Source organism: Phasianus colchicus, chromosome 2, assembly GCF_987193195.1.
Source record: "Phasianus colchicus chromosome 2, bPhaCol1.hap1.1, whole genome shotgun sequence".
Taxonomy (NCBI): Eukaryota; Metazoa; Chordata; class Aves; order Galliformes; family Phasianidae; genus Phasianus; species Phasianus colchicus.
The window spans coordinates 58709007-58722320 of NC_143437.1; the positions used below are offsets into that span (position 1 = coordinate 58709007).

At 40.7% G+C, this 13314-nt stretch overlaps 1 protein-coding gene across 1 annotated transcript in view; it reads left to right on the forward strand.

The window, feature by feature from the left end:
* The first annotated feature begins 10819 nt into the window (after nt 1–10819).
* THEMIS (thymocyte selection associated) overlaps nt 10820–13314 on the forward strand; it is a 78937-nt gene continuing 76442 nt past the window's right edge. The window contains exon 1 of the mRNA XM_031610381.2: nt 10820–11188. Coding sequence (XP_031466241.2) covers nt 11098–11188 — 91 coding nt within the window. The 5' untranslated portion in view covers nt 10820–11097. The remainder of the gene's footprint in view (nt 11189–13314) is intronic.

Sequence of the window (13314 nt, forward strand, 5' to 3'; positions counted from 1 at the left end):
TATTTAAGAAGGACAACTGTTAATCTTTTGCATTCCCAGAATAACATAACTTCTCATATGTACTTGGTTTTGCTCTTCTTCCAGTGGCTTTAGTACATGACTGGGATCCAGCAAGTGGATACTGCCCTTTCAAATTATGGTTTATGCTGTTTAATTTTAGTTTTCCAATTCATGTTTTCTCTACTGTTTTTAACTCCTCTGCTCTTTATCTTCTACATCTTCACACAAGCCAAAGCTAGCAGCAGGGATGGGACATAATGTTATTTCCACCATGCATTCTGACCTTTTGTTAGAAAAGATTTCAAGGAATATTTTAAAAATTTGCAGTAAATGGCTGAACACAATGCAGCCCAATAACTTACATTATGTAAGATCAATTAGTGCCCTGAAATCAAGCTTCCTACTGTTTGTAATTCAAATCTGGTGAGTGTGTTGAACTGAAACAAAAACTTAATTGCAAAGTGATACAACTGCAACTTTACTTTTGTTCCTCTGAGTGCTTTTCAAGTCAGGGAGGAGGTGGAAAATCCTGATGCTTTCCAGTTCTTGAAAGGTCTGTGGGCTTTAAAAGCAGTATGCAGAAGCTGTGCAGAGAAAGGTTTGGTTGGTGATGAGCTGAAGTATGTTTCATTTGAAGAAAATGATTTACTTAGATATGTATGGGAAGGATCAGTTAACTCAGTAGAAGATTTTAGGTTAAGGGACAGGAAATTCAGATTCTGGTCATATGTATTCTGGTGTGTAAGGTATAACCAGCTTTGTACCCATGGCAGTTGCTGGATAATGTCACAATTAAGCAGTTTTGAAATAAAACTTTTAACTAATGAAGGAATTGTGGCAATAATAATAATAATAATAATTTTCACACCTGCAGCTTCCAATAATGTTACTTTAACTGGTATACACAAGGAAGCTGAGAGAGGGTCTCTCATCTCTGCTGTGGTGCTGGGTTAAATCACATTGCTCCTGGACAGAATTCAGACATGCAGTGGTCTAGGAAAACCATAACTGTCCAATGTAAGTTGAGACACCCCAACTTACAAGCATCTCTTGAGCTGATTGGTCTTTTCACTACTGTCCAAGCAAGAAAAGAGGTTGATCCGAGGATATGGGCATACTGAGGAGTGCCCATCATAGGGAAGGTTGGATGAACAAAGGGATCTGCTTACCTGCTGGTTTCAACAAGCTGTGCAGAATGCTCAACTGTGTGTTAAAGACAGAAATCAACAAATTTTCTCTGGAATAATTGTTCAACCTTGGGCTGATTTTTGGTGAAACTCTGCTTGCTTTGATTTTTTTTTAATTCTCCTATGAAGAGTTCAAGTGTTTGGATTGGATGCTTTTTTACCATCTTTCTCTCATGTAATATATTATATCTTCCTTGAAAATCTTGTCTTTGACCACACTGGTCTTTGTAGATGAGCAGAGAATGGATTGCAGAAAAGAAATGAGAAGAATATGTTATTCTGTTGTTGTAAGATGGACTTTGGTGTACATGACAGCTTTCCAGATTTCATCCTTTAGATGTGGGAAGTCTGTTTGGATTAATTTGTTGACATAAAGCTACAAGCACATTTATAAATACATTCTTCAGAGAGATGTGAAGGGAGATGTAGCCTTTCATTTTTCAAAATGAATCTGTTTATTTGTGCTGGCTGTTACTTAGAACTCATAATGTGGTCAGAACCAGAAGGTCTGGGATGCTGTAAGGCCCCACGGGCTCTCTGCACCCTCTGGCTCAGGGTCCCCAGCATTATGGTGAGGAGGAGGATCCAACTGTTGTGCTGTATGCTTTACCCAGGAGAACATGTGCTAGGAACACATTGAAGGAGATGCCCAAGGCTCAGAAATGCTCTTGGATGCCAAACAAATGTAGATGTAACAAAATGAAAGGAAGATGAAAGGCTGGCAGAAAGACTTAAAGTCCAAAGTGAGAGCCCCAGGATGTTTCCTTACGGACCGTTTGAAATCTTAGATAATTTAAAGGTAATTTGTGGAGAAGTATAATGCAAGAGGGCTTTGGTAGGGTTATAACACATGTTCATATTGCAGTTCTGCCTATAACAAGAAATGGATGTAGTATATGCTCTTCAGTAAGTTACCACTATAGATAAGAAGCAGAGAGATTTGTTTAATTTTGGAAAGCAGAAAAGACGGGTGAGAAACTGACGAAGAATCCGGAGTGATTATTTTATTAGGAAAAGAGAGGAGTTAGAGAAGCATTAGAGAAGTTAGAGAAGTTCTTCAGAGAAGCTACAGTAAATATGGCCTAAGGATCTTCAAGAAAAAATAAATACATTTTACAGTCTTTTTGTACCATGTCCTGGTAAAGAGCCCTTTCCTCCTCCATAGCTGGAAAGTCAGTCTCACTGAACAATTCAGGAAATACATTTATTTTGCAGCTCTAAAAGCTTAATTTTTTTTGCAGTGGGAAGCATGCTGTGTTAGTACTCTCCCTGTTTGTTGTTATCTGCCACAAATATGAGGGTTTAGGGAGTGATGCTGGCTAGCAGCCATCAAGAGCATTCCCCTCTTGTGTGAGGTAGAGAACTGAATGTGTGCCATCACTGAGGAATTTAGGGTGCTTTTGGCGATGGCTGTGATTATGTTAATGGTACCAGGCAGGCAGGAGAAGACAACATTCTGATCTTGGGAAGGGAGAAATAGGTCTGGAAGAGGAAAAGAGGGGAGAACTTTTTTCTGCTTGGTGTGAAGCAAATATATGTTGTTTATGCTGGACCCAGATTTTTTTTTTAATGGCTTTTTGTGAGTGTGTGTGTGTACTTTACTCTCTCTCTCTTTTTTTTCTTTAAGAACTAGTACGCATTTAACTGCACTCTTACCTGAAAGCAGAAAACTTTGTGATTGACAAGTAAAAAAAGCAAACATATGACACAAACAACAGAATTATTGTATTTGTGTCTATGCCAAAATACAGACATGTCCTGGCCTCCAACCCTACTGCCCAGGGGATGAGGAGTGGTGAGAGGAGACGAGAACTCCCTGGGTGCTCTCTTCTCCCAAGGGCTAAAACTCTGGCAGGTGCCAGCCTGAGAGCCTGGCTGCCTCTTCCAATAAAATCACCCTCTGGCCTTTCTTTATTAAAAATCTTAGTTTTCCCACAGTACTTTTGGACTTCTTAAAATGCCTTTGCCTACGTTCCATTCTCCTATATATTTCAAAATAATAATAATAATAATAAATTAAGGAAAGAAAAAAAAAAGATGTCTACCAATTACCGAACCTTTATACTGCTTCTTCCTAAGGAGGAACAAAGGACACCTGGAAGAGGGCCATTGGTGCAGAACAGTTAAGCAGCAAATGCAACTAACCTTTCACATGTTAAAATAATAATGACAGCCAAAATGCCTTGCGGCAGGGTAATATAAGTGCCTTGAAAAAAAAGTAGAAAATTAGAATCAATTTAACTGATATGTTGGCAAGTGTTAACTGCATTTTATATGGAGTCTTGATTCTTTGATGAACACCCAGTTTTGCTGCAGAAACAATTTGCTCTTAGACTCAACTTCATAAACAGAGCGGAAGTAATTGCAATTAAGATTGTTCTCCAACTTTCTGAAGCTGTTTCCAAAATCAGGCCAATAAAATTGTGTGCTTGGCAGACTGTGTCTGCGTACCTTTTTCAGAAGTGTTCCTATTAGTGGTAAAAAAAAAAAAAAAAGAAAAAAAAGAAAGAAAGAAAGAAAGAGAGAGAGAGAGAAATGCTTGTTGTTGTAGGTATTTTAGAGTGGCAGCTGATATTTCTATTCCAGTAAAAATGGGCAAACACATTCAATGCCATCACTTTATCATTAATTTCAAAGTAACACAACAAGCATGTAATTTAAGATAAATATTAAGGAAGATAAAAAGTGCAAGGTAACCATTATTAAAATAGATGTTTTTCTGCTTTCTTTCCATATGTATTTAGACTAAACTCTGGATTCTAAAGCTCGCATAAAAAGGAGTTGTTAGCGCTCTTTCTTCCTGTAATGTAGACATTAGAGAGGCAAGGAGGGTGAGGTGCCAGTTTACATTCTAGCTCTGTTAAGCTCTCTGCTGTCAGAGAAAGTCAAACTGTTTTCTTTTTCATCTTTAAAAAAATTGTCAGTTACAGAATCACAGAATCACAGAATCGTAGGGGTTGGAAGGGACCTCCAGAGATCATCGAGTCCAACCCCCCTGCCAAAGCAGGATCCCTACACCAGGTCGCACAGGTAGGCGTCCAGGCGGGTCTTGAATATCTCCAGAGAAGGAGACTCCACAACCTCCCTGGGCAGCCTGTTCCAGTGCTCCGTCACCCTCACTGTAAAGAAGTTCTTGCGCACATTGGTGCGGAACTTCCTATGCTCCAGCTTCTGGCCATTTCCCCTTGTCCTGTCTCCGCACACTGCTGAAAAGAGTCTGGCCTCGACTGCTGAAAAGAGTCTGGCCTCGACAGTTGATAGGTGAAACTTCAGGAATAATTAGTGAAAGGAGACGTGTAAATTCCATTGGGTGAATCAATCTTTCACAAATGTATTTAAATGAATTCAATGTCCTTTTCTTTGAACAGTGGCAGGGTGCAAAAATTATACTTTGGATTCCTTTACCAGCATCTAGAAACCTACAATGCCTCTTTAAAAATAAATTACAACACACCTCACTCAAGGAATCACAAAGGGAGAGAGTGATATTTAAAATTAATTCAAAAAATTTCTCCAACATGTCTCCAGCTGTCAAAAATGCATTGAAGATATGCCAAACATATTTCAAAACACTTTTTGTAATTTGAAGATATCTCGAGTAATTTTTCCTCCTAAAGTAAATCTTCAATGGAACTATACTTTTCCCCAAAACTTGTCTTTTTTTTTTTTTTTTTTTTTTTTTCCTTTTTAGGCACCTTCCTTTCTTTTTCTCCACAGAAATCAGCAATCTGCAGAAACCACATATTTAATGGAGTTTGCTGAGCTATGTGGATCCGATGGTTTGGGACCCTAGCTCTCTGGTGACTGTGCTCAAGTTGGGCTTTGGACACAATCCATGGCTTTTTCCTATACGTTCCATGTAGCCTTGGGTAAGTCATGATTTCTCTGGTTTGGGTCTTTTTCTTTTCTTTGAGGCAAAACGATGCCTCAAACTGAGTATGGAAGACGGAGGCCAAAGTGCTTAACATTTGCTTAGCCACTGGAAAACTGAGTTGGATTTTTTAATAGATCTTATACTGTGATGCCATATATAGACATCTTAATATTCCCAAGAGGATATCAATCTTATGTACTGCACTGATAAATAAAAAGTAGCACTGCTAATTGGAGATAATCTGTATGGCCCATTTTGTGTAAAAATTATAGTTTTCACAGGTAACTCTTGTACTGGAAGGACCCAGAATTCCTACTGTACCTTTGCATTTTACTTCATCTTCAGTGTACTCCTCTTAAAGTATTTAAAAAAGGAAGTAGCATTAATTAATAACTCTCTGTAGATGAGGGAATCATTAGCTTTATATTTTGAGTGCAGAGGTTACAGATCTCAGATCACATCCTCCTTTATGTGGTTGCACAATGCGTTTGTGAAGCTGCGTGCCTGTGCAACGCATGATTGTTTCAGGGTTATGAGTGTCAAATTCATACACACTGCTACAACCAACTGAAAGCCAAAACTCCTCCTTATCACAAACATCTGTTAACTCATATTAAAATAGTGAAAAACCTTTCTGACTCCAGTAGATTCAGAATTGTTCAATAAAATGCAGAAAATACCCACAGGTTATTATTGTTCAGTCCATAAGCACGGTCAGCCAAAAACTTACAGTTTTTCCAAATGTAATATGTGTACATGTGCTTCAGTACTTTTAAAAGCACTAGGGGATCCTAGATCTTCAATAGACCGTTCACTGAAGTCAAATATTGGCAAACAACCCTCTGGGCTTGTGAGCTTTTACTAACAGACTTTTGTTCACACCTGCTAAGCCATTTAAATTTCATATGAAGAGCACGTCTAAGATCTCTCTGCCAAGCTGCAAAGAAAAGTCAAAGAACCCAAAATGTAGTCCTTGAAAACATAAAGGAAAGTTCACAATGCAATCACAGGACATTAAAATTTCCCAGGATTTTAAAGGCAGGAGCTGTCATAATCCACTGGGGTGACTGCCTGCTTTGTGAAGGCTTTAGGATTTTTCACTCAATCATTTTGTACCAAATCCAACAACTTGGAGTGGAGCAAGATAATGTCTTTAGAAGGGTAGATTTTATTTTTGTCTATGGATTTCAGTTGATAGTGAAATACTATACATTTCTGGGCTTAATCATCTTTGATTTTTAACACAGAACCTTATTTCAGTTTTCAGCAGGATCTTGCTATGACTTTGTCTGGAGAATTAAAAAGTCCTCTACCCAAACTGACTCATCGCAAGGGGAGTATGAACAGAGACTGCATGTGGAAGTAGGAATGTTGAAGTATATATGTATGTGTATTTTTTATCATTGAAATACACTGTGCAATAAATGCTTTAAATTTTAAAGTGAAATTAGAAGTGATTGTTACAGGTGTGGGAGGATTTTACATAAATGTGAGGCTAAGAGAACTGGAAGGAAGATTTCAGTGTTCCAGGGACAATAATTTTGGCTTTACTGGGCAATGTATGCATACAGAAGCAGTAGAATAACTTTTACACAGAGGTGCATCTATCATGTTGTAATGCACTGTTGGCAATTAGATCTTCAGTCTGTTCGATCCCTGTCTCTCCAGGATATCCCAGGGTATCACTGTAGGGGATGGATTTTTTTTGCGCATATAATGACAGAGGTAATGAAGAAGCTGCTGAGAACACCAGTTTATGTCACAAGGGCCATTGAAAGGACCTGGCTGTCAGCTGTGCGTCAGGTGCAGCTCAGATGGGCTCTATAAAATCTTAATGGTCCTATAAAACTGCTGACTGGGAGAGAAAGATCCCAGCTCCTGAAATCTCTGTGGCTTCTTCTCATGCTGGATTCAGGCCTGTGGATGAGTTTCAGTGTAATGCTGTTCTGTCCACTTAGCTGCAGAGCCAGTAGACCCTTATAAGCACAGCACGATTCTGCAGCTGCTATGTTACCTATAGTAACAGATGACTTATTTCCCTTCATTTATCAGAACTATTCTTAACCTTCTTGTAGTCTTGTATTTAGTTGAGGCCTAGACATCCAAGTGTCCATTTGTTCCCTTGGGAGATTATTTCACAGCTCAGTGCACTTGTGTCAGGGAAAATTCCCTAAAGTTTAGTCTGACTTTATTTTTAATGACAGGTAGAATTTCTACCTTGCACTGGAGTAAACACATAAACATACCGAACTGCTGCCATACCTAGAGTTTGATTCAAAAAGCAGCAAAACCATTCAATACAAACCTTACTCACAGCTGCCTTCCAGGTCTTGGCTGTTCCCAGTTTCCCTAGAGCATCCTCCTCTTTGGAATTATAGTTCTGCCAGCTCAAATATCAAATACATTTCCCATGTGTTTATAAACTCTGTAAGTGGGGCATATCTTCCTGCAGATATAATGCCTGGTTTCATATTTACTGAACCATTTCAAAATTTCTCTTCAAGCAGCTCGACTAATGGCTACATTTATCAGGAGATAGGTCTGAGCTTAGAAAACAAAAACAGCCACAAACTTTTACAGATTTGGAACTGATTTTATTTGCAAACCTCAAACATTGCATTGGCTTCCTGGAAATCAGGAAGTAAAACAGATATATATTCACCAGTAAAAATATCCCACTGGGGAACTGTGGGGATGGAATGGCCAAACGAAATGCTGCCTACAGACTGCTGGAGTACATAGGGAACACAGAGGTCTTAATGCAGATAGCTCAGAGAAATAGTTGTGGTAAGAATAGGTTAGAGACCTATTGGTTCTTTTGGCGTGAGAAGAATGGTCTCATATTTTGGCTCTTCTCAGTACAGTCTATATGTATTTTTATCCAGCTTGTCTTTATTTTCAGTATTGAAGCAGAATAAAATCCTCCAATTCCAGATCCTCCTGAGGATTTAATCTTCAATAGCTCACCTCCATTTTTACCAGCAGTCCATGATGATGATGTGGCAATCTTTCTTTCTGGGATGAAGAATATATTGGAGGTGGTGAATGACTTTTTTTCAGCGCTTTTCATCACCTATCAATCTGGAAAAAGCTCCTGCAAAGTATTTGGGCAAACTGCTCTTGGTGCTAACGTTAAGATTCCTCAGGTAACACCTGAGCAATGGGTAGTATTCCTGAATTTTGTTAGGCTGTGTGACAAAGAGCTGCTCTCCGCACACACAAAGAAGCACAAGGTACCACAGCTGGGCATTCCCAGGTGTGCTACAGCAGGGCCATCAGTCCATTGAGGGCTCATCTGCCCACAGGAGGATGCAGAGAGGCACAAAAGCAGCTAAGAAGTGAAATGACATCTTAGAGAAAAGAGATCCTGCTCAAAGCACACTAGAGCATCATAGGGAGCGTTGGGGTGATCCCACTATAGGAGATAAGAGTGAGGCAGTTGGTGCTTGTGTTTCTGAGTTGAGCTCTGTGGCCAACATTGTATTTGTGTTTAGGTCTATGTGCCTGCTGGGAACACAGGCAGCTGTACTGGGGACATGGAGCTGTGGCAGCCTCACAGTTGTGCTGCTGGATTCATCGACCTACAGCAGATTTTGTCTTACACAAAACCTTTACATGTTAGTATTATTGCTTTGTTGGTTTTGAATGATTTCAATAACAGTTATTAATTTGTATGTGCCTTTGCAGCCCATGTTTCTGGCAGTCTTAACAAACTGAAAAGCCAAATCCAAGTGAATTCAGGAACAGTAAAAATGGCTCCAAGGGCTCTTTATCCATAGACCAAAACAATGTGAAGAGGTAAAGCCAAGTTCCTGGCACTGACACACTCCCTAACAACCTCAGGTGCATGTATATGCAGAAAATTGGTTTTGATTCACTAGAGTTATGCACATAATTTTTCAACATATGAAAATGTTACATTGAAATTGTGCAGTTTCAGCTATTTCAGTAGGACATCTTTATGTACCTAAAAATTATGCATGCAATCCTAGTTGGACCTTGGAATTGTCAGCTTTTTACAGTTGATCTTTTGATTACCACTGAACCTGTATGATTTCCCCAACTCTCTCCCAGATCAGAGCTATTTGCTTAATTTCACATGTGCTGTTGGAAGCAAAGAGGGGAGGAGTTCTGGGTATTACAATAGTGCATGAGTCATTTGATCTGCATATTCTTTACCTTGCCTCTTACTAATAAACCTAAAGTCCTGTTATTTGTTTTGCCTGCAGCACCTGCAGCATTAACTGACGATAGCAAGCTCTGCACCTGCAGTCTCTCTGTTTATAAACCTTCTTTCACATGCTCTGAAGCAACATTTGTTAAGACTAAGTGAATTCTCCAAGTAGCACAGTTAAAATGGCACCTCAAAAGCATTCTCTTTTAGCATTTGGGTTTTAAACATATGCAGAAGCTGCTCTGGTTTCAGCTAGGGCAGAGTCGATTTTCTTCATAGTGTCTGGTATGTGTTTTGGCTTTTGGTGAAAAACAATACTGATAACACACGGATGTTTCAGTTGTTGCTGAGCAGTGCTGTACAAAGCCAAAGATGCTCCAGTTTTTCAGCTTCTTGTGCTTCCCTGCCAGCTAAGGGGTGGTGGGCAGAAGGAGATGAGTGGGGACAGAACTAGGACAGCTGACCCAGACTGGCCAAAGGGTCATTCCATACTGTATGACATCATGTGAAAAAACTGTAAACTAAGGGGAATTGGCTAGGAGGGGACAGCCACTGCTCAGGAATGTCTGGGCATTGGTCAGCAGATGGTTAGCAGTTGTGTTGTGCATCACTTGTTTTTTAAATATATATATATGTGTGTGTGTATAATGATTATTACTATTATTTCTCTCTCCATTTTCTGTTTTGGTAAATAGTTTTTATCTCAAACTATGAGCTCTACCTTTTTGTTCTGATTCTTTTCTGCTATCCTACTGGGAGGGCTGGGAGTAAGCAAAAGGCTGTGTGCTGCTTGCCAAGGTAAACCACAACATAAAGCTCATATTGTTTCCTCTGAATTTTAACATGAAATACGGCCTCAGAGGTTCATGAAAATAAACAGTTGGTTATTGTCACGCTTACCAGTTTGTCTAACATCCTTCCTGCTTTCTGACACCTCAGGGCAGCATGAGAGTGGTGCAAGGGGAACATGAGAGCACACGCTTCAGCTTTCCTAGTGATCTGATGGTTTGCTGCATATCTCACTCTTCCAAGGAATGTTGCTTCAACAGCAGCACTCATTAAGGTTCTGAACGGCAGCATCAAAACAAGTGCTGGGATTTTTCCTTTAATACAGTGTGAAAATCTGACTGCATTGGAAAGCAGCCTCTTAAAATTCATTCCTGGTTTCAGTATCTCAAATTGGAATCCCCACGACTCACTGGTGACAAAAAACTTCCTGGTCATTTTGCATAGCAATGTTATGTTCTAACGTCCATTTACATGGCAAACTCAGGTACTTCATTTTTATAACTCAAATCCAGCTACAGTGCTTAAGGAAGAAAAAGTATCAGAACAAAATGGTTTCATTTTTTCTCTTCAAAAGATCTTTGTGGTTTTGAAGATAACAAACACTGAGTTATTTTGCCACGCTTCTAGGGGGAAAAAAAAAAGCAACTTCAACCCACCTTCAACCCACCAAGATGTGACACCTTTTTCCCATTTTAGGTAGGGCAGGTGTTAAATGCCTTCCCCCACCCCCCCAAAAGAATTGATATTTCCAAGCATCAAACCAGTAGCCACAACCAATGAGATGGAGCTCTGTGGTGGATGCCCCTGCCTGCTCCTAAGACCAGTACCCACACTGATACCCACACCACTTGGTGGAGCCCATCTCGGCATACACATCACAGCACTCCACCTGCGACTGTGGGAGGAAGAAGCCTGCAGGTCAAAGAAGCAGAAGTACCTCCCTGCACCACTCCTCCCCACCCCACACCCCTAACACTCACCAGGCACAGCATACACCAGGCTGTAAGCCTTGCAGCTTCTAAAGCCTCTCTGGCCTTCAAGCACCAAAACCACATGCTGCCTTGTAGCCAACCATGGCATCTACCCTGGAGAAATTCATTCATTCTCTGGACCCCAGAACCCTTCCAAGGGTCCTCCAAATTCAGTCAGGCATCTATTTTGAAGGTGAGTGATGGGTACTTTCTGGCACATCTTTCCGAGTTCGTCTTGGACATTGGATTCTCCGTTGGGTGACTGTGAGAGAGGCAGAGGGAGAATGCTGACAACCCTGTTTCCTGGCAGTTTCCCTCTAGTTTTCCCTCTCCTTTGAAGAAAATAATATAAGCATCAATGGCTTTGGAAGTATCTTTTGTATGGTGTACATCTGCTCTTCTCCGGAGCTATGAGGAAAGCGATGTAGTTAGAACTCATCATATTCTGGAAAGAGTGCTGGAATGAGTCATGAATTTGCTTTGGATGGGCACAGAGCCATCAATCCAGCAATGGCAAATCACAATGCCGGGGTTAATTCATTAGCACTAGCTCTGCTCTCCTGGGATTGGCATGGAGAAGCAATCTCTGTTTCTAAAGTAAAGAAATACAGAGACTGGAAAGCAAATATGGGAAACGGTAAGGAAAAACAGTTTTCTGACATTTCGCCTTATGTTTGAGGGTACATCAGGTGTGTGCCATTATGAATGGATGGCTATGAGCATGACAGGGGCAATATTTAATAGGTATTTTTGCTGCATCAGGTGTTTCTATGCTGTTTTTATACTGGACTATGTTTGTGCACAAAACAAAGGGGTAAAGAGGTTGGTGCTGCTGAGAGGTTCTATGCATGGTCGAGGCACGGACTGCATGTAATGAAAACACCAAGTCAAGCCCATGTATCAGCCTGGGAAAAGAAGGTTACCTACCTGTCACTGCAGATCAATAGTTTTCAGAGGGATTAAGCAAGGCCCCGATGTGAATAAACTCCCTGTTAGGACTATGCATGGTGTTACAAATTCCAGCCTGCCAAAGAAGAAAGAAGGAAAAGTTGGGCTTACGCTAGATAAAAGAGACTTTATGAAATGAGCTTAAGCTTCAGAATCTATTATATCTACCTTTATGTAGATGCAAAAATCCAAAGGCGAAGGAAGAAGGACACAGTTGCCCTTTTCTGCAGCCGTGGAAAGTCTGAGCCAGGGCTGTCAGGGCCTATCCACTCCTGAGGATGTGCAGAATGGGAAGGGCACTCTTCATCTGCAGGCACAGCATGCCTGGGATGCATAGGACCGGCATGCAAAAAGGCACTGAGAGATTTATGTGGCCAAAATTACCAGAAACTTTTGAAAATATGGTTTTCTGGCCTTCCCTCGCTTTTACTCATGTCTTGTTCAAATTGCATTTTTAAAAATGGCCTGAGAACTTGTTTTCAGCTTGAACTAAATGAAAATCTTGGTGATAAGGCTGCTACCTAAGTGATGAATAGTGGAATTTAAAGTAGAACTAGAAGATCACTTCCTTGAATTTGAGTAGCTATAAATACAATATGTGCATGTATCTGGAGGTTCTCAAGACACATGTAGATGTGGCACTGTGGGACATGGATAATGGGCATGGTGATGGTGGGCTGATGGTTGGACTAGATGATCTTAGTTGTCTTTTCCAACCTTAATGACTCCATGATTCTATGCTGTGAGTATACACACACAAATTACTGTGAGATACATGTATATAGATACAAACACTACAATAATACTGCAGCATCCCCACTGTCAGCAGATTTCTGAGTCCCTACAGTTTGCATCCGGCTGCTCGTGGGTGGCAAAACTCCACACCATTAGAGAATGGAGTATTTCAGCACAGGTTTCCATTTGCTGTGTAGGCTCTGGTTCACGAGGAGAAGGAAAACTGTAGAGGGACAGCCCCCTGGCCATGCTGCAGCAGTGCACTGTGAGGCAGCTGTCTCTCAGAAAAGAGCTACCTGACCTGGGGAGTGCGTGGCACATGCCACAGTGACCCATGAACATCTTCACTGGCAGGGTGAGGCCTTGAGCTGCTCTTCTGCTTCTTCAGCCCTGGCAGCGCTGCCTTTTCCAGTTCTCTGCTCTTAGTGCTTTCTTCTCCACTCCACAGCCAGTGTATCTTGCATGTACAACAAGCTAGACTGATGCACAAGTGCAGCTCAACTCCTTCCTTCATGCATGGCATGGGGCCCCAACATTTTAAAGTACTTGACTACTCTGATGCCTACTAATAATAGGCTTGCAGTGTTTCTTCTCTCTCCTTCCTTGTTTCAGGAGAGGCTTTAAGACACTCAAAAC